Consider the following 22,119-nt stretch of genomic DNA (forward strand, 5'->3'; position numbering starts at 1 on the left):
AGATGGATAGATAGATAGATAGATAGATAGATAGATAGATAGATAGATAGATAGATAGATGAGATATAGATAGATAGATAGATAGATAGATAGATATAGATATAGATAGATAGATAGATAGATAGATAGATAGATATTTTAATTTAATATAGTTCTCCATATACTGTGACAACAAGAGCAGCTAATTGTCACAAAATGTAATCGTGTTAAATTAATTGTTTAGTAATTTTAACAAAATTAAAATTCTGTTTTTCTTTCTATTTTTTGTAGCAAAGACTTTGAGGTATTGACCTAATCTAAGAACTATTCACGGGAGAGTAAAAAAAAAAAAAACTCGGTCTCCAGTTATATGTTCCCGCCTCTCTCAGCATTTCCTCGAGTCCGAATCAGCTGCTCTTGACTCAAATGCTGACGTGTTGCTCCGCCTCCTCCACAACATTCGGTTTCGCTTAAAACTAATACAAATAACTGCATTTCGAAACATGGTGACTCCACAAATGGTGACTCCACGATGAACTTCTATTCTGTATGAATTAAAGAGGAATGTGTTCATCTTTCTCACCTACTGCATTACAGCTCTATTTTCTGTCAGATATGGCGAGTCCAGATGTCAGCTTGAGTCTGCCACATCACTGAACGATTTCATGAGCAAACAACCCCCCAAGAGTCCATTTTGCCGTATTTTATGTCATAATACCAAGAGATTTCATTGGGAGGTGCCTCGTTTTACAACATAATAGGCTGTAAAGGCCCAGCGCGTCGTACTTATTACCGTGTAATGGATTTGAAGCGTGTCTCCCATCTCTGATGTAATCGTGCATGTCTCCGGCTTCACCTAAAATGGTCAAAGACATAATATTGAGAAATATTAGAGTGGACGTCGTATTGCAAAGGGAATGAAACGCGCAGAACATCGACTGTACTACAAAAATGCAACACTGTGAATATGCATGTTTGCGGTGAGACGTGAATGTACAAGCAGTAATAGTCAATCTAGTCATTCATTAAAACAAAACTTGACCCAATTTACCAGTGTCTCCACAACCAACTGTTCGATCACGCTTTCTTTGCTATCTCCGTCCTCAGCCGCAACAAATGTTAAAGCTGCGAGAAAAACCAAGGCGATCCCTGTCCGAATTCGCATCGTATCTCACGTTATGAGAAAAATCAGCACCAACAATAAAGGCCACAGAAAGGATAAAAGCTAGTCTAAGTGGCTCACTTCCGTCACGAGAGTCGCCCCACTGCAGCCTGCAGCGCTGAGAGAGCCAATAAGTCACTGAGGCGAGATGCCAGTTAAAGCTGATGTGTTATTATAGTGAAGAGATAACGGCGGGGTTAGTTAGACGACCCTCGAACACTGGACCAATACCTGGGTCACTGGAATCCCCGCCTCATAATCCGCCAGCATCCCCCAGCAGTCTCTCCACATGCTGCTGCTGCTGGAGAGTTTCCCCACTAGAGGGCGCATGATATGCTGAGGTGGAGAAAAGCACTGCACTGCAAACGGAAGGAACAGCAAAAATAATAGTTGTTGTCAAACAAGTTTCCACAGAGCCCCGCCCCCGCCCCGTTGAAACAATGAGCAATGAGCATGAAGTATTTCATGATCAGAAACGTACGCACTTCAGCTTTAAGATTATTTTCTTTACAATAAACTTAAAGGGGTCATATGATGTTGCTAAAAAGAACATTATTTGGTGTATTTGGTGTAATGAAATGTGTTTATGCGGTTAAAAGTGAAAAAAAACATTATTTTCCACATACTGTACATTATTGTTAACGCGTCGATTTTTACAAAGCTCATCGGTCTGAAAAAGCGAGGTGTGCTGTGATTGGCCAGCTATCCAATGCGTTGTGATTGGCCGGATAAAGGAAAAATTGAAATCGCATCATATGACCCCTTTAAATGAAAACATAGACAAATGTCAAAGGTATAAATTGTAATCTTTAGGCTATAATGCTTTATCACCATAAGCTGTAAAGTAAGGCGTAGCATCTGCTGTAAGTACAGCCTAATTATTTGCTTCTTTTAATTCACATTAGGTTGACAATCTTATTTTTATATATTTAAGTTATCTTTGAGTTATCAAGTTATCTTTGCTTTATTTTAGTATCACCACTACTATTATAGTTTTTGTGAACATTTTGAATTAGATTTTATTTTATTTTTCTGTTTTCATTGTAATTTTAGGTTTAGTTTTAGTAATTTTGTTGTGTATTTTGTTATTTGAATTAGTTTTTAGTTTTTATTAAAATATATCTAATATAGTTCACATTAAGTTTTAATTGTTAGTTAGTTTAGTTTAGTTTAGTTTAGTTTATTTAGTTTGAGTTATTTTAGTGCTTCAGCTTAAACTAAACGAAAAGGAGAAATGTTGCCTTGGCAACCAGCTGAAATAAAATATTTTAAAAAATTATTTCAGTTAATAGTATTTATTTAATTTTAAGTAATGACATAATGTTTTAGTTTAGTTTAAAGATAATAACAACCCTTGAGTAGACTGCCATGATGTATGTTACTAAACTATTAGATATTAAGCCTCAGTTCAACAGTTTATTTACTGTTTAATTTCAAGACTTCAAACGTATTTTTCTTTTCCCTTTTGTTTTGATCATTTTACAAAGCCCTCAAATAGCCCTAAACAGGTCAAAAATAAATGCAGGCCTACAAATGTTATGCTTCAAGAAATACAACAATACATCAACAATGCTAGATATTTGCTAAGAATTTCCAGTAAAGTTGTAGTTTGAAGGAGTGTTGTAACACCTCAAGCATTTATTTGACTATGCTACCTGACCTGACTGGAGGCAGTCTCAAGATGCGAAAAACAAACATCGCGAGAACTCCCCATCGAAGCCTGTGCTGTGGCGTAAACTCTCGTGAGATCTTCTCTCAGTCTCTCCGTGTCCAAAATCGGCTGGTGCCAGCTCGCAAGGTAATCCAGATACGTTCAATTGTTGTGACTGCTTTAAAATGAAGCGCTTCGAAGTGGTTCTGACTGCTTGAAATGTTGTTTTGTACGTTTGGTAGAATATGACAGCGCGTCTTATATTGCTGCTGGAAATAAAAAGTCGACAGGCCTTCCGCGAGGCACGTACCGTCGCTATCTCTCCAAATGAATGAAGATGTGTATCACAGATGATGTGTTGCCTTACGCCTCTTCAGACATTATGAGGGCTCGTATTGCGCTCGTGTTTTGATTGATTCCGGTTTGCTTTTGCATGAATTGTAGTGATCTCGCATAAGAATAATTTCATCCATCTGCTTCGTGCCAAACGCCTCTCTTCACGGAGAAGCTCCGATCTTTGTATCCTACACCGACATTGTCAAAGGGTCGTAGGCCTTTATGAGCTCCAACAGACCGGCAGTAATCTAAATAATTCATTTAGAGCCATATTAATGTTTTTTAAAGACCATTGTATTAGATGTCATGTGGATATCTCTCTAGCGCAGTCGTGTTTCGTTGTCTCGTGACTTAAATACATCCTTGGGGTCTCTTGCACGGGTTTGAGGAAACCTGGGTTTGTCGAATCCTTCAGAAACAAGGACGCCTTTAAAAAAACGATTAAGTCGTAATGTGTGGAAATTATATTCGTGCTGTGTTTTGTGTGAAAGGGTTTGCTGGAGGTGGGTCGGGCGTCAGCACCATGGACAGCTCAGCTGGAGTCAGACCCCCGCAGCTTCCGAACAGCATCATTATCAGCCTTTAAAAAAACGATTAAGTCGTAATGTGTGGAAATTATATTCGTGCTGTGTTTTGTGTGAAATGGTTTGCTGGAGGTGGGTCGGGCGTCAGCACCATGGACAGCTCAGCCGGAGTCAGACCCCCGCAGCTTCCGAACAGCATCATTATCAGATTACTGTTCATCACAACCACCTTCTCGTATTACTCTTAGTCGACACATTTACATGTGCATGAAGTATTGTTTATTGCTGGTTATGCACCTTTAATATTGTTAGACTTTGTCTTGATTTTATGTAGGGGAGGCCATGGCTCGTTGTCACACTTTTACTCAGAATAGGTTTAATTTTAAAAGTCAGTTTCTTTCTAGGCATGCTTTGCTATAGAAAATCTATTGAACATTTCCAGTGTGGCTAGGAAAAAAGATAAATTTTAACACACTTTGACATTTTGTGACAGCATAAACCAATAGCAGGGCATTGTGACATTATAAGTTGTCAAAATATGGACATGCAATTGTTTGTTTTTTTTTAACTTTTTTTCAGCAAAATGTCATTTTTGAAACACAAAACAAGTCATGTAACAGCAAACATGTAAAATGTAAAATATATATTTTTAAAATTACAACATTTAAAACATTTGAGAAACTATGCGGAATTTATATTTATGCTTTGCTATAGAAAATCTATTGAACATTTCCAGTGTGGCCAGGAAAAAAGATACATTTTAACACACTTTGACATTTTGTGACAGCATAACCCAATAGCAGGGCATTGTGACATTATAAGTTGTCAAAATATGGACATGCAATTGTTTGTTTTTTTTTTACTTTTTTTTCAGCAAAATGTCATTTTTGAAACACAAAACAAGTCATGTAACAGCAAACATGTAAAATGTAAAATATATATTTTTAAAATTACAACATTTAAAACATTTGAGAAACTATGCGGAATTTATATTTATATTATAGTTTATATAAGTCCTGAGCACACAGTTTAATGTTTTCAGTTGAAATCTGAACATGTGTCAATAATGTGGTTTTTATTATGTTTTGTTTTAGCCTGGATTTGTTTAACCAACAGTTATAGCAAGAATATGATGATTGGTATTTTAATTTGAAGGTCAGAATTTACAAAAAAATAAAAAATAATTAAAAACAATTCTAATTTAAAGGAACCGTTCACCCAAAAATGAAAATTTGCTGAACATTTACTCATTCTCAGGCCATCCAAGATGTAGATGAGCTTGTTTCTTCAACAGAACAGATTTGGAGAAATGTAGCATTACATCACTTGCTCACCAATGGATCCTCTGCAGTGAATGGGTGCCGTCAGAATGAGAGTCTAAAAAGCTTATAAAAACATCACAATAATCCACAAGTAATCCACACCACTCCAGTCCATCAATTAACATCTCATCTGTTTTTTATATTTGTAAAAAAAACATCAGTCATTGAGACATTTTTAACTTAAAACTGTTGCTTCCTGCTAAAATACTTCTTAGTCCATAATTCATAATAACGACTCCTCCAGTGAAAAAGTCCATTCCCTATTTTCCTCTCACATCAAAACACACACAAAATCCTCTCACAAAATCCACTGACATATGTTTAGAACTATTTTTGCTGTGCATATTTCTCTTCTGATTCAGACAAGATGACTTTTTCACTGGAGAGAGCAATATTATGGATAGAAGCCAGGAAGCAATGGTTTGAATTATTGAACACCATAATGATGGATTTGTTGATTGCAAACATGCAGCCTTTTCACTTCACAAGATCTTAATTGATGGACTGGAGTGTTGTGGATTACTTGTGGATTATTGTGATGTTTTTATCAGCTGTTTGGACTCTCATTCTGATGGCACCCATTCACTGCAGAGGATCCATTGGTGAGCAAGTGATGTAATGCTACATTTCTCCAAATCTGTTCTGATGAAGAAACAAACTCAATTACACCTTGGATTGCCTGAGGTGAGTAAATACTCAGCAAATTTCATTTTTGGGTAAACTATTAGTTTAAAAGGGTTTAAAACTAGGTATTGGAAACAACACACAAAGACACAACGCACTGCTTGAGAAATCAGTTTGTGTATTTGGATTTGACTCAAAACTTTATAGTTCCTTAGATATAGGCACTGTGTGACTAGCCCCAGCCTCACTTAAACAAGCTTAATTTCAAATTTAAGCCTTATACTTTGACATTCGTGAATTAGGGCAACGCGGTTATCGGGGAATGTGTTCTACATCTCGGATAACTCCACCTGGGAATGTTCAGGGATGACTAGTGGGGGTTCATGTGAAGGCGGGATATGTGAGGGATGAACAGATTGCGGTATGGCCTGAAGACATGGCAGGATCATAGTTTCTTCAGTTCAGTGTGTGTAGTTGTTAACATTCTTGTAGCTTGTACACATAAAGCATACTAGTGAAGATCAGAAATGTATACACACATCCAGAAGCGTCATGCTCATTCAATCTGCCACCTCAGATTTCTGAGACTTGCAAAATGAGTCTTTGATAATCAGTTGCGCGATTACAGTGGGTGAAAGAATGTTTGACTGAAACGTTCAGATTGCACAGATCATCATCAGTTGAATCACACCTTATGTAGATCATTTGCTGTAATCTGAGAGTGCATATTTGTATCTAAAGGGAGCATATTTCTACCTTAACGGTACATATCGGTACCTAAAAATGTACATATTAGTACCTAAAAGGAACAAAAAAGTACCTTTTGAAAAGGTACCGCCCTAGTGACAGCTATTGTACCTTTTTTCTGAGAGTGTATAAATATACAAACATACCCACGCTACTGTTTAATGTTTTTGAATAAAGTCTCTCATGCTTATCTAGGCTGCATTTTTGATGAAATATACAGTAAGTAAAAAAATAGTACTACTGTGAAATATTATTTCAATTTGAAAAATGTGTAATATATTTTAAAACAATTTATTCCAGTGATGACAAAGATGAATTTTCAGCAGCCATTACTTCAGTCTTCAGTGATATGCTGATTTGATTAAACATTTGTATTATTATCAATGTTAAAAATGGTTCTTCTTCTTAATATTTTGATGGAATCTGTGATGCATTTTTTTCAGGATTTTTCTTAACGAAAAGAAAGTTGAAAAGAACAGTATTTCTTTGAAATATATATATTTTCAAACATCATAAATGTCTTTTACTGTTACTTTTGATTAATTGAATATATCCTTGCTGAATAAAAGTGCACATTTCTTGAGATTTAGAATAACATTTAATCTTATTTTTCCCTTTCCAGGACTCTAGATTTCTAGACTTTTTCTCAGCTATATAACCTTGTTTCTCAAGGCTTTCAGTGTTTTACCTCAGTGGATTGTTTCACACCAAGGACTCACAGCTTTCTGGATTGTGATTGGCTAGACGAAGCAAAACATTGAATCATGGGGAATATTTTTGGCAATCTGCTGAAGAGTCTGATAGGGAAGAAAGAGATGAGAATTCTGATGGTTGGATTAGATGCTGCTGGTAAAACCACCATCCTTTACAAACTGAAGCTGGGAGAGATCGTGACCACCATCCCAACCATTGGTAAAATCCTTCTCTTATTTGATGCTATTGTTATGTTGACTTTGTTACGATACTGTTATACAGGTATCTGTACATCCTTAGGCAGAATTCAAGCTCTGAGACACAATGTCATTTCAAATGAATTAACTAATTAATTAATTAAATATAATTAACTTTTGTGAAACAGCTGGTTGAAGAACATTTCCATATTTCAGTTTTTTTTTTATTACAATTCACTAAATTCCTTTTCTTGTGGGATGAGGCCATTACAATTTTAATTTACTATTTGAAATTAAATAGAGAAGATTATTTTTTAGTTCTGTATTTTGACTGTTACACTGTAACCTTTAGTTTCCATTTAGCTGAATATTGTAATGCTGCGATTACTGTTGGCAAATATAAATGCTTCCTATAGCAGAAATTGGCAGGTATACAGTATTTGTAGAAGTCTATAAGTTAGGAAGTTATTTTTAAGAAATTAAAATGTTACAATTTCCCTAGTGTCCCTACATATATAGTATCTAGAGCCGTTATATTTTTACAGTTGCTGTGAGATGAATGTACAGTAACTGAATTGTACTGTGATCCTGGGCCACACAGTGTAAGTTTATGATGTTTGTGCTTTAAGGTTTTAACGTGGAGACAGTGGAGTACAAGAACATCAGCTTCACTGTGTGGGATGTGGGTGGTCAGGATAAAATCAGACCACTCTGGAGACACTACTTTCAAAATACACAGGGTGAGTTACACATACACACAACTTCTCCCGTTTAAACACAAGCTGTATTGAGTTGTCTGTGTAAATGATTATAATTTGGCGTGTCTGTGTAGTTTGTGTTGTGTTCAGTGAGCACCACAAACTGCATTTACACTGCTGTGCCTGCAGAGCCACCTTGAAAACATCAGTCAAGCAGGGTTATTATAGTTACCTAAAATTAAAACCATAAAAATATTTCTGTTACTTGAATTAAAATAAACATTAACTGAAAGAAAGTACAAAAAATTATATATGTAACTATTATTATTTATATTTTAAAAACTTATTTTATTGCACTAGTTTAACTTGATGTATTAATAAAACTAAAACTGAAAAAAAGTCATAAAAACTATACAGTCATACTTTATAAAAACTAATAAAGATGAGAAAAACACATTACTGAAGCATTAACTAATTAAAATTGAAAATATTAATAAAAACTATAATAATAATTTCTGTGATACTAAAACAACACTGGTTAAGATGTCCACATCTTAGTGCAAAACAGTATTCATAAATAAAAATTTTCTTTTTAAACAAAACATTGCATAGCTGAATACAGTCAGTGTATTCTTTTGTGTTGTGTTAATGTTTGTTGCTTGTTGAATAATATTTAGTCTCTATTCTTTATCTTTGCTGATTTTTCTTACCTTAGGTCTTATCTTCGTGGTTGACAGCAACGATCGGGAGAGAGTTAACGAGGCGCGGGAGGAGGTAATGAGGATGCTTGCAGAAGACGAACTGCGTGATGCTGTCCTTCTTGTCTTCGCAAACAAACAGGTACTGCATCTCTCCTTCATATGACATATTCTTGATATATTTTTACAGCTGGAGATTTTAAATTGTGGCAATAACCAATAAAGGAACTTTAAATTATTTTTTTTAAAATAAAGCATCCCTACTACCTGACTGATATCACAAAATACATGTCCTCAAATATTTTGATATTTATGCTATAGTTCAAAAGATCGACACTTTTATTCAGCATGGATGCATTCAATTGATTAGAAGTGACAGTAAATACTTTTACATTGTTACAAAAAAAATATATTTCAAATGAACTTTCCATTCATCAAAGAATCCTGAAAAACGAATCACAGTTTCCACAAAAATGAGCAGCATGACTGTTGTCAACATTGTTAACAATAATGAATATTTTTTCGAGCAGCAAATCCACATATTAGAATGATTTCTGAAGGATCACTGAAGACGAGTGATGATGCTGAAAATTCAGCTGTGCATCACAGGAATACATTACATTTTAAGTATATTAAAACAGAAAACAGTTATTTTAAATTGTAATGACATTTCACAATATTACACAGTTTTAACTGCATTTTTTATCAAAGAAATGCAGCCTTAGTGATCATAATAGACTTCTTCTTTTTTTTTTTTACCTCAAACTTTTTAACATTAGTGTATTCATTACTTGCAGAAAATTGTATTTACTCAGAAAACACGGCTGCTTTTGAATGTTCATCAATGGACAATCCATAATCTATTGTATGTAATTCGGCTGCTAGATTTGTGTATTTGTTTCAGAATAAAAATATCTAGTCCCATAGCAAATACTTAATTTCACAATCGACTCTGTCATTTTATTCCTCCTTGACTCCAGGATCTGCCAAACGCTATGAATGCAGCTGAGATCACAGACAAGCTCGGCCTCCATTCGCTCCGCCATCGCAACTGGTATATACAAGCAACCTGTGCGACCAGCGGCGACGGTCTGTACGAAGGGCTCGACTGGCTCGCCAATCAGCTCAAGAATAAGAAGTGAAGGGCGGGATTTTCTTTACGTGGCCGTCTCTCGCTTTGGGAAAGGGGTGGGACTAATTTGGCCTTTATGTTTGGTTTTTCTTTGTTTATTTTTTTGGTTGTATTCTAGAAAACACAGTATGTGGTTTAAAGAGCCTTCTATGCTCTGCACACGCATTCACACGCAGATCAACATGCATCTAATTTCCTCTGTTGACTTTTCCATTTCACTGTACGAACAGTATCGGTTTATAGCATCGACGTTTGGTCGATTTCATCGTCTCTCCCTCACTCACTCACTAACGTGTTTACAATCAGTGATCAGTGTTGTCCTTGACTGCCATGAAGAAGATTGTAGGGTCTGGGCATGCTCATGTATTATGTAATATGCTTATGTATTTCTCAGTAGATGTGATTATGATGCAGTTTGCCTCCTCACGCACACAATATCCACAGTCTGCGATCCCGGCGGTTTGTGATTGCGTTAGATACCCTGCTGTGTTTTGCATGGCTGTTTCTCTCGGTGTCGTGTTAAACGTTGTGGTGTAGTAGTGGTTAGATCTGCATGTGTGTGTTTGGTCACACAGAGCTGGTTGGTGTTGCATGCTGCTTTGTGGCCGTGCTGTACTAGAATGGACGCAGTACAAATGTTCCGTGTCACACATCCCTCACCTAAATTGTGAGTCAAGCGTGGTGCTGTTGGGTAGTCCACCATAATTCGCATTCGAGTAAAGCTGTAAATAAAGCTTTTTCCAATCAAACGCCCCTTTGTTGTAGAATTGACTTGGCTAATTGTTGCATGGGTAAAACTATTGTTTTGTAAGAATCACTAGCATTGTCTGCATGGCATGCATGATAGATAGATAGATAGATAGATCTGGAAAAGGATGTGGGTGCACCTGAACTTGTGTTTTACACCCTAAACCTGGATGAATATGGGTGAGTACTGTAATTAAACTGCAGCTTATTTACTTTGCATTGAACTTTACACCTTTCAATCATATGTTCGTTAACTAAAATCCTTAATTTCCATGTCAACAGATCTCAGGGGAACTGTAACTCCAGCCCAAACAGCAGCAAGTGTTGCCGGGAAGAGCATTTCATCAATTTCCGTGAGCTGACCTGGACTCAGTACTGGATCATTGAGCCGGCCGGGTACCAGGCCTTCATATGTGCCGGAGGATGCAAGCAGCCCAAGCGTGGTTACTATGGATACGGGCAGAGGACCTGTGCAGTGATGGAGAGCGCGCCGCTGCCCATGATGTACCTGGTGAAAAAGGGAGATTACACTGAAATCGAGGTGGCAGAGTTCCCCAATATGATTGTTGAGAAGTGTGGCTGCTCAATGGACAAAATCCCTCCAGTCTAAGACTGTCTCATGGTTTGCTCTCAGATGAGAGGTGATGATGTTTTAATTCAATATCTCAGAGATACTGCTGAGATTCACATGTTACAAATCCCCACTGAGCACTTGAAAATCAAATTATTTATGAATTATTTATGTAATGTAAGCATCAGAAATAGCCTGTTGAGTGATGTGATTTTTGAAAAATAAAAGAAGTAATTTTATATCCATGAGTCATGTTTTCATTCTTTTTTTATTATTATTTTAACATGATTCACATAGTCATATTTTTTGTTTTGAGGCCTATATACATTAAATGAAATCATTTTTAGTTTATAATGTTTAGAAAAAACACCTACTCAAAAAAAGAAACATTAAAAATAAATATAAAATCCATGATATATATTGAAATATATATACAGACAGAAGCATGTGACAGAGACATCTAGTTATTTCAATGAGCGTGTGTCTCTGGTGAAGAAATGAACAAACTGCACTGGATTCAAACACTCATTTGACCTTGAAATATCAAACCATCCTGTCACTAATTCTGGAGACAAAACATGTTACAACTTCACCTGGCATTAGATTTATACCAGCAACATTCCCACCTTAACATAATTTAACATAAATGTACCATTTCATTTGATTACTGCCCATAAAACCAACTTTCCTCAGACTGTAACATAATAACCTCAATATATAAACAGAAATATACACATATACAGGTATACAGATAGATAGATAGATAGATAGATAGATAGTGAAATGCTGTTTAACACAGTCTTTTGTTAGTTGCTATACTAATTTACCACTGACATGATTAGTCGATTAGTAGATTGTTATGACACTAAACTGTGCTATTTTTGCTTTTGCACTCATATTAGTGAACAGCATAAAAACAGCACAACCAAAGCCTCGGTATGTCAGTGGTCTGTGGCAAACTGCATAATAACTCGTCTACTTCTGTGTTTGTCGCATGTTTCATGCTCATAATGTATTTTGTGGGTTCAGACTAACATATCACACCCCCAACGAATGTGACTTTTGTTGAATTAGTGCACACATTTTGGCTTTTGATTAGTATGGTTCAGAAATGAGAAAATATATAGATATACTGTATATATATTTATAGTAGGTTGTCTTTTGTGTTTAGCACTTCAGGCAAATATCACAGATGCAGCGCTGATGTATAATTCATAGTACTAACATAATCTATATGTGTTACAGACTACAAGGACAAATGGAAAATCAAATTCTAACCTATTTTACCATACTAGCTAGTGTAAATACAACAAAACTGCTTATCCTGCATTGCATATGTGTTGGTTATCCATCCTTCACACAAATCTAACACTAACACAGTCTGCTTGTAATTGTATTTGTTTCTGCGAATAGCACTGTTTTCTAGTTTGCATATTAGCTACACATTTTTGGCGTCTTCCCACTTAATACCCCGCACCTTTACACTAAAACCCATTGTTGTGACTCTTATGACTGTATGAACATTTTTAAAAGACAAGTCTTTTCAACCTAGGACATGATTTGAATGGAGTCTTATTTTGAGTGCTGTAGCGTGTGATGCAGGAATGGGAGAGTTACCAAAACAACTGTGCTATTTAGCAAGACACTTAACCTCAAAGTATCCAGTTTGGCTTTGGACACACTCTACAGTAGTATTTCAGCATATAATGCAAACAACGATATGTCCAACAAGGCCATTTCTACACAAGTCTGCAGTGTGAATCGTCCAGTCTGTTAAGTTTTGTGGCCTTATCTTCTTACAAATGTGAGTTTTCACAAGGTTATTTATTAACTAAGTTATTGGGTCACTAAGTTGCTTGTTTCGTTTTTGGTTGATCTGGGAACAAAAGGGGTTAAAAAAAAATCTCAAATACATAGTTCGCTTGACTTCAGAGCATTTATTCTTTGCATTAAATTGTTTGTGTGCTTATTGAGTAGCTAGGGTTGACTTTTTAGGATGGTTTAAAGTTTGATTTTGTCTTATATATTATATTTTTATTTATGTATTTATTTTGGTGAATGTTTTTTTTCCTCTGTGTGCTTATGCATTTTCTTTGTTGATTTTTTACTGTGTTGGGTAAATCATTTTGATGGCTTATACGGTGTCAGTGAACATAATCAATGAAGGAGGAAAACAATTTCTCACTGAATAATTAATAAATGAATAAATAGAACTTAGAAATCATGGATGAAATGTGTAATTATCTGTCACAGTAGATTAAGAAAGATTATTGTTGATTATTATGATGTAGACACCAAAAACGTTGTAACACTACACTCAAATAAAAACAGGAAAATTATTTGCTGTTTCTTCTCTATTTTGTGTTTGTTCCATTTTACATGTTTAATGCTACTTTCAAAGCTACTTTTTTTAAAGTGGACATAAGAATCTTATATAATGACCACACCTGCTGGCAGATTATAGTGGATAATGTTGAATAAACCTATCCGCACCTGGTCTGGAATATGCTTTAGTAAAGCCACCTAATGACTTCATCATATTGTATATTATGTTAAATGTCTTATATTGATCTCTGGTAGGCGCCAGAAATGGATCATGTCTAATCCTAGATTATGTTACAGTTTTAATGGATTGCATTATTTATCGCAAATCTCTCACAAAGATAAACTGCTTTGAAACTTCTGAGCTGGATTCGTGGAGTATTTCGAGTCTCTTTCTGCACTGCAGCCCTTTACGTCAACCAGAAGAGGGCAGAATTATTGTGAAAACCATCTCACACACACACACACACACACACACACACACACACACTTTTCAGTTTATGAAAGGAAGTAAAGAATAAAAAGCATATTCTCATTACGGCATATGTGCTTCAATATGTCTTTGCCAATGTATAATATAGTATAGTATAATATTCAGTGGAAAATATTTATTAATATACAACATGCTGTTCAAAGCAGAAAGTGTGTGAGAGAGCTCGATCAGGGTGTGTTCTGGCCCATTATATTGTTGGCTGGTGAGATATTAACAAACAAGGAATGTGTCTCAAACCCTAAAAGACCTTGTTTATGCACTGCATTTCACTGAAGAAAAAGAAAAATCATATAATTAAAAAAAAAGTAAAAGATTGTTAATAATTTTTCTTGTTAATAATTTTTACAGTTAAATGTATTTTGGTGAGGCACAGTATGTGATGTGTGCTCTCAAAGTTTAGTGTTTACTGTTGAGACATTTAGAATTTAAAGTATTACCATGAATAAATTACAAAAGGGACATTAAAATGGGAAAAAATAAATACATACCAATATAAAAAATTGTATAGTAATTTCAAATATACATTATTTAAAATCTATTCTTTTGGCAGTTATTCGATTTATGTGATTTTTGTGTCTGAAAGTGAAGTTTCTAGTAAAAGTTTTAGTGGTTGCTTGAGTGTTGAGGAATTATAATGAATACAATCCAAAACGACATTAAACGACATTAAAATGGGGAAAAAAACAAAATGGAAAAACGTAAATACATAAATAAAAAAATAATCATAAAAGATTATTTAAAATGTACTATTTTGACAGTTGTTTCTTGTGTCTGAGAGTGATGTGTGCTCTAAACACTTTCTTGTCTCAGAGGTCTGAAGCCATCTGAACTGAGGCACAAAGTGTTCTTTGTGAGACTGTGAGTCCAGAGCCATCAAAGAAACACTGATAAACTAGTGGACGATACTGGGACACAATGCCAGCCTTGACTTACACACAATTGGAGCCTGATGCATCAGAGCATATAGGGTATAGAGCACAGTAAAGAATTCAGGGTTGTTGTGTAAGTATGTCTGTCTGTCTGTCTGTGTACTACTTGTTTGTTCAATCAGTGCCTCATACAGACCGGTAGTGCAGGAAGAGCTGGTCTTTAAAACCTGTTTTCCAACTGAGACTATTACACTGAACACTCACATGCTGTCTGAATGGAGAACTAGGAGTTACCAATATGAAAACACTGTATGCTATGAACAGAAAAAAAAAAACATACTTTAAAATCATTATTTTATTTATGTGTAGCATGTATATATATATATATATATATATATATATAATTAAAAAAAAAGTAAAAGATTGTTAATAATTTTTCTTGTTAATAATTTTTACAGTTAAATGTATTTTGGTGAGGCACAGTATGTGATGTGTGCTCTCAAAGTTTAGTGTTTACTGTTGAGACATTTAGAATTTAAAGTATTACCATGAATAAATTACAAAAGGGACATTAAAATGGGAAAAAATAAATACATACCAATATAAAAAATTGTATAGTAATTTCAAATATACATTATTTAAAATCTATTCTTTTGGCAGTTATTCGATTGATGTGATTTTTGTGTCTGAAAGTGAAGTTTCTAGTAAAAGTTTTAGTGGTTGCTTGAGTGTTGAGGAATTATAATGAATACAATCCAAAACGACATTAAACGACATTAAAATGGGGAAAAAAACAAAATGGAAAAACGTAAATACATAAATAAAAAAATAATCATAAAAGATTATTTAAAATGTACTATTTTGACAGTTGTTTCTTGTGTCTGAGAGTGATGTGTGCTCTAAACACTTTCTTGTCTCAGAGGTCTGAAGCCATCTGAACTGAGGCACAAAGTGTTCTTTGTGAGACTGTGAGTCCAGAGCCATCAAAGAAACACTGATAAACTAGTGGACGATACTGGGACACAATGCCAGCCTTGACTTACACACAATTGGAGCCCTCAATCCAGCATGACATTATTATCGATACAGCAAAGCCCGGATTTGTGTATGTGTGTTTGTTCAGGGAGAGAGAGAGAAAGAAAGAGAGAGCGAGAGCGAGAGCACATGAATCTATCACAATCTCGTCGTCGGTGTTTTTAGTGTAGGCTGTGAGGACTGTTGGTTACTGAAGGAAATTCATAATGGCCAAGAGTTCGCTATCAAGGCTTTATGACTTGTTTACATGTTTACACGGTCGACGTCACCTTGATCAGACCCAATCAGCGTTCAGCATCGTTCACCTGTACGCGTAAACAGGTAACAAACCTCGAGACAACATTCCTGCGTGCTCTCGTGCGTTTTCATATTTACAAATCTTTTAACCTCGTCTGTATTCTGGTCGCTTTTTTTTTAGTCTTCAAACTTTTGATTGTATTACAATTTTTGTTTGAGTCAAAGTTGTTTGCTTTCAACTGACGTATAGCTTACTTTATAGTCTAGCCTATACTTTTCCGTAACAGACGGAAATGGACTACTTGATATTTTTTTCGTTTGTACTAAACTGAATATGATATTTGAACATTTTGGATTAAAAAGGGAAGAAGAGAGAGAGAGAAAAAAGTTAAGTCAGGAATTTCTGTCAAACTTGGACAAACCGAAGTGAAGGGAGCATCATCTCTTCCACGCTTCTTTCGCCATGAATATTTAACTGTCTGCTCAGACTGACGGACTGACTTCAGATTGGGAATATTGTCTGATGAGGATGATGAAGATGAATGCTGCTGTGCTGCAGATGCTCGCGCTGTGTCTCGCGCTCCGTTCACCTGCGCGCGCTCAGACAGAGGAAGCTAAACATGAAGGTAAATCTGTTTTTACTGTGATGCACAATGCACCTGTCTGCGACTAGAAAGACATACGAGAACAGCATAAACATTTGCATTTGAATCTTTAGCATGCTAATGCATTATGCATGTGCTACTTTTATTAAACTGACACTTAGCCTATAAAGTGCATACATTTCATGCAAGTGTAATAGTAATAATAAAGTGTAATTTGCATATAACTATTGTGAATATAATGTAATTTAATTTTAAAGTAGTATTTACAAACAGCTCCACAAATTTGTAAAAAAAATGTGTTTTGTTTAAACCCATATGTTTACACAATATACATCCCAAAATAGTGATGTTGTTGTCAGTAATGCATTCAGAAAACCTGTTTCTGCACCATTGTGTCCAAGCGAGATATCTTAAAGTTAAAAGGCGAGATTTGTTCCTGTACTAAATCAGTGCTCAGTTCAAATAACAAGTGACTCAACCAGAAGATTTTGTTAAACCTGTTCCCTGACTCAACGGCTGTCTTCTGAAAAGAAAGAATCACAGAGGAGTTTGAACTTGTGATGCCAACTGCGTTTTACTGCTTCTTGTCTACTGAATCTCATTCCCTAGAATTTTGTCTAGTTGTTTAGTTGTCTAGTTTTTTGGTTTTGTGTACACAGAGGATCAACTGTGGCCTTATTCAAAGAGCATCCCAGTTTTCAAAATAGTGGTCCATCAATGTGTGAATGTTTTTATTGTTAATTCCAACCAAATATTAAATATTTGGTTACATCAATGGTTACAGTATTTTGTAAAATGTGTACGTTCACATAATTTGCATTTGCTAATGAGCAATTATCAGATGCAGGAAGTATCCATGAAGAAAATACTAGACAACACAAGGAAAACAATCTGTTTTGGCTCACACACACATAAAGTGAGATGTGATTTGATGCACTGGTTGATCTTTGGCCTCTGCAGTAGTGTTGACTAAGAAGGGTGGAGCTCAATGGCATGAACAACAACAGGTGTGTAGTCCAGGTGATCTCACTGGCAACAGGTGAAACTACTGGACAGAGTCACATAATCCCACGTCATCTCTCAGACCAATCTTATTTGACTGCGACCCCCTGAATACACCTATAGAATCTCTTACAAATCATGCATTTCTTTATTTCTGTCGTGACAACTCTGAGAGTTTAGCATGGTAATATACATGACAGTGTTAATGTGTTTGGTCTTGGTGGAATAGATCTGCTACGCTGCTGCTGCTGCTGCTGCTGCGGCAGAGCAAGTACCGAGACTTGCTACTGCCAATACATCCACAGACATGCTGCTGTGAGCATGCAAGAAATACTGCTGCTGCACATATAACATACATGAAATAACCCCCATATAAAGCATACATAAAACTACTCCATAGCAGATCTATGCAGGTGGAGCTGGGGAAGGTGGAGGGTTTCTGAAGTGCACTGCAACTGCTACAGCAAGCAGTAGCCGAGTATTTGAATGTTGAGCAGAAAGCTTATTGGCTGTGCAAGCAATTAAAATGGCTGTGGTAATGATGTGATTCTATCATGAGTTAGAACCTATCGGCCTGCGCCATCTAGAGTTTCATGATAGAAAGTTGTATTTATGTTGTAAATAACTAAAACAGAGTGTGTGTGTGTGCAGTAAATATCCAATAATGCATATTTTATCTCATATTTTCATTTTTTATATTTAATGCTTGTGTCACGGGAAAACAAATGTTTTAAAATCTGAAGTAGTCCTTTCTGATCAGTACTCTTTTCTCCACATGTCAATTAAAGGGATAGTTTGGCCAAAAATAACATTTTTAAAAGTGTTTTTCCATGCAATCACAATATATGTTGACTGATGTTTTCAAGCTTCAAAAAGGTTGCAAAAGTACCATAAAAGTATTCTAAATGCAGTCCATACAACCCATGCACTATATTCCAAGTCTAGTAAAGCATACAGACTGAAATCTAATTTGTAATTTAGTGAAATCTTGATGGAGTATGTCCATCCCAGCTCGTCTTGGTGCATTCTTGAGAGGTTGAGAAAAAAAAACAATGTTCAATTCATGAATGGAATTATTCTTTTGAATCAGATCTTTTCAATGAATTGGTTGGAATTAAATCATAATTCGTATAGATTGCACTTTATGAATTACACTGAAAGGATTCTTGTTCATTGTGATTCAGTGTTTTGGTCTCAGTGCTTAACAACTCAATGAAGTGGATGATTATCATTGATTAACAACCGTTTGTGTTTCATGAAAGAATTGTTTAGAACGACATGAGGGCTAGTAAAGACTGAAATACACTATACAACCTTTAAAATCTGAATAGACATCATGGCGATTTGTAAATTGTTACAGAGAAAAATTGGGCATCATACAGTAAACAACTGAGGATCACACACTACCAGTCTTTCAAGTTGTTCCGAACACAACAAACTCATGCATAAACATGTGCCTCATTGCTGGGAGACACATGACAGATGAAATATGTGTTCTAAAATAGTCTCAAAATATCAAACGTTTAATATCCACCAAATGCATGGAATGATAGTGTGATTCTAAAAAATCCAAGTATGTGCAAATTTCAACTCATCCAAAAATCTGTGCAGTTGTCGTGTATTGTATTCAAGCTGTAAATAATGACAGAGATTTCATTTTTGGGTGAACTATCCCTTTAAATGCATTTAACTGTTACCTCTGCTGGAATCAGTATGTAAAGAATTCCATTGTCATTATTGATAACACTCATAATTTCACTGTGAGGCATTTTTATGTTTGCCAATGTCATATTGAACAATGCAATATCTTTATCTGGCTAGAGGAGTTATGTTGGAATGATTCTGGCGTACATGTACTACAGAATAGTTTTCAAAGTAACAGACTGACATTGTTATGTTATTTCACAATGAGCTGCTGTGATACATACAAAAAACAGAAACAGAACATTATAGTGAAAAGTTTGACTGAATATCAGTATAATGTTCTATATGGCTCTACAAAGCATTTTTGAAGAAATTTATTCAGGAACACCTGTGCCAACCGTGTTTAGAAATACATATGGTACATGCCTTATTTTACTAATATGTAACATGTGAATGCATAGTTTTCAGAGGACCATTGCACTTGAGTCATACAAAAAGATATATGTCAAATGTCCTGTGAAGATCGCGGCAGTTGTCGACCTTTTGGCATTGTTGTGAAGTGTTCTGAGTGGAGTTTTGAAGACGTCAGTATGAGTAGTACAGTGTGTGTTAAAGGCTCCCACACACATACTCAAGGCCGCTCCTCCAGGAGTGTTGAATAGATTCACAAGCACAGTGTGTGTAGCCTCTCTGTTTCTGCTGTCGCCTCCACATTCATTGTACATTCATTTATGGAAATACTCAGTTTTGAGCACTGTCAAATTCTTGGTTTACGTCAAAGGATCGTTTGAGTGAACAGTGAACATTTAGGCCCAAATGTAAAAAAAAAAAAGCCTTCAATCTTTATGTGGAACCTACTGAACCTTTTATTATCAGATTATAAATGGATGCCACAGTGTTTTAGTATAACTAATGTGACATGTTCATGTTAAAATGCAATTAAAAAATACGTTGAAGGTGAAATGTGTAATTTTGGTTCTGTGCCACCAAGCGACAAAAAAAAAATCACTGTTTTACTTTATAAGAAGGTTATTTGTTTAACATTAGTTAACTGAAGATGAACAATATTTCTTAATGTTAATTTCTACATTTTTTAAAAGTTGCATCTGTTAACATTAGTTAATGCACTTTGAACAAACATTGAACAACTGCATTTTTATTACCTAATATTAACAAAGGTTAGTAAATAATGTAAAAATATATTGCTCACGGTTAGTTCATGTTAAACAATGAATTAACTAATTAACAAATGGGAGTTCAAAGTTTTACCCAATATTTTGATAGCACCATAGTGTTTACACTTTTCATAGTTATAAACATATGACTGACTTTCTTATAGTTATCTATGATGGGATAACATTTTTATTTTTTTATTTTATTTTATTTCATTTTATTTTATTATTTCAACTGCCATTTATTATTAAAAAAAAAATTCAGCGATTAAAAAGTTAGCAACACCATGAAATATTATCCTTTACTATTCACTATAGTCATTTTCTGTGGTTTTTGTGTGTAATGCTGCATCCAGGATTGCATGCACACATACTCACTCACACAAACATGTGTCTGATAAATCAAAATAATTCCTTCTCTTGCCCAGGGAAGTGGAGTAACCTGTAACTTTTAATGGCTTTTAGGTGCAAAACAAAGTCATTAAGCTAGGCATGGTTTCTATGTGTGTGCATGCCTTCGTGTTGTGTGTTAGCTGACCCTTTAATGATAATAAATGATTCAGACATTAATGTGTAGATTTATGTGTATTTATGCTTGTGAGAACCAATCAGTCAGGTTTGGATAATCTCTTTGTGACTGTGGCCAAGTTTCTGTTTACCAGGCAGCTAAGCCATGTCTGTTGTGTGCCGCTTTAGACCTCCCATGGCTTTTGTTTTTCGTACCTGTCTCTGTGAACCTGATAGTTGAACCTAGCGTGTGTGTGTGTATTTTGTGAGCATTTGCTTGAGTTTTGGCGGGTTCCTACACTTGTTTTCGTGCTCTGGTTGAATGGGAGCATTGTGTCATTGTCTGCACACTTGAGTGCGCAGACTGAGGTCCGTTCACATCATCATGTTCATGCATTTAGCACAGCAGATTATTAAACTATGAACAAACTTTTTTAAAATGAAAACTTCTTATAAAGGGTTAGTTCACCCAAAAATGATAATTCTGTCATCTTTTACTCCCCCCTATGTCATTCAAAATATGTGACTGACTTTCTTCTGTTGAGCATAAAATAAGATATTTTGAAGAATGTGGGTAACTAAATGGTATGAAAAAAAAATACTATGTAAGTCAATGGGGACCAGAAACTGTTTGGCTACCCACTTTCTTCAGAATATATTTGTGTGTGTGTGTGTGTGTGTGTGTGTGTGTATATGTGTGTTTTCAGCAGAAGAAATCAATTCAAACAGGTTTGGAACAACTTGAGGGTGAGAATTTTCATTTTTGGGTGAACTATCTCCATAATGTTCATTTTCCTTTTAACGCAGCATCTTAAAAACACAGAATTCATGTGGTCAAAGACATGCATCTAGTGCATAATAATGATCTTTAAAAAAGCATCATATGACCCCTTTAAGTGGCCTTTCATTTTATTAATATTATATTTTCCAAGTACAGTTTTTTAAAACAAATGCTTTTAATATTTGAAGTACACTACGAGTGCACATTCAATACAATTAAGTGCACTTTTTCACAAGGGGAGTTATGAAATGATTCTTGATTTGTAGTTGTTTGTTTTAGGGCTCCTGTTCTTAGGAACATTACAGGAGGAATGCAGTGTTGCAGCTTCCATTTAAGTGCTTCTGTGAACTTAAACCTACAGGACAACTCCA

General features: G+C 35.3%; 4 protein-coding genes across 4 annotated transcripts in view; 3 read left to right on the plus strand and 1 right to left on the minus strand.

Moving 5' to 3' along the window:
* The window catches only part of LOC107659958 (peptidyl-prolyl cis-trans isomerase FKBP11-like), a 4,325-nt gene extending 2,899 nt beyond the window's left edge, over nt 1-1,426 (minus strand). Inside the window, exons 1-2 of the mRNA XM_016449083.1 lie at nt 1,031-1,426; nt 773-835 (exon numbers count right to left, since the gene is read on the minus strand). Of these exons, the coding sequence (XP_016304569.1) occupies nt 773-835; nt 1,031-1,144 (177 nt within the window). The 5' untranslated portion in view covers nt 1,145-1,426. The remainder of the gene's footprint in view (nt 1-772; nt 836-1,030) is intronic.
* Nucleotides 1,427-2,872: 1,446 nt separating this feature from the next.
* Nucleotides 2,873-10,622, plus strand: LOC107659959 (ADP-ribosylation factor 3-like). Its single transcript, XM_016449084.1, has 5 exons — nt 2,873-2,939; nt 6,968-7,257; nt 7,865-7,975; nt 8,649-8,773; nt 9,612-10,622. The coding sequence occupies exons 2-5, from the start codon at nt 7,110-7,112 to the stop codon at nt 9,771-9,773; spliced, it is 546 nt and encodes a 181-aa protein (XP_016304570.1). The 5' UTR covers nt 2,873-2,939; nt 6,968-7,109; the 3' UTR covers nt 9,774-10,622.
* Nucleotides 10,384-11,120, plus strand: LOC107659980 (left-right determination factor 2-like). The gene is made up of 3 exons (XM_016449116.1): nt 10,384-10,392; nt 10,623-10,690; nt 10,793-11,120. Exons 1-3 carry the CDS (start codon nt 10,384-10,386, stop codon nt 11,118-11,120), a joined length of 405 nt encoding a protein of 134 aa, XP_016304602.1.
* A 4,978-nt stretch (nt 11,121-16,098) lies between these two features.
* Nucleotides 16,099-22,119, plus strand: part of erbb3a (erb-b2 receptor tyrosine kinase 3a) — a 34,771-nt gene continuing 28,750 nt past the window's right edge. The window contains exons 1-2 of the mRNA XM_016449082.1: nt 16,099-16,121; nt 16,401-16,663. Coding sequence (XP_016304568.1) covers nt 16,561-16,663 — 103 coding nt within the window. The 5' untranslated portion in view covers nt 16,099-16,121; nt 16,401-16,560. The remainder of the gene's footprint in view (nt 16,122-16,400; nt 16,664-22,119) is intronic.

This window comes from Sinocyclocheilus anshuiensis, unplaced genomic scaffold (assembly GCF_001515605.1).
Source record: "Sinocyclocheilus anshuiensis isolate Anshui unplaced genomic scaffold, SAMN03320099.WGS_v1.1 scaffold55, whole genome shotgun sequence".
Lineage (NCBI taxonomy): Eukaryota > Metazoa > Chordata > Actinopteri > Cypriniformes > Cyprinidae > Sinocyclocheilus > Sinocyclocheilus anshuiensis.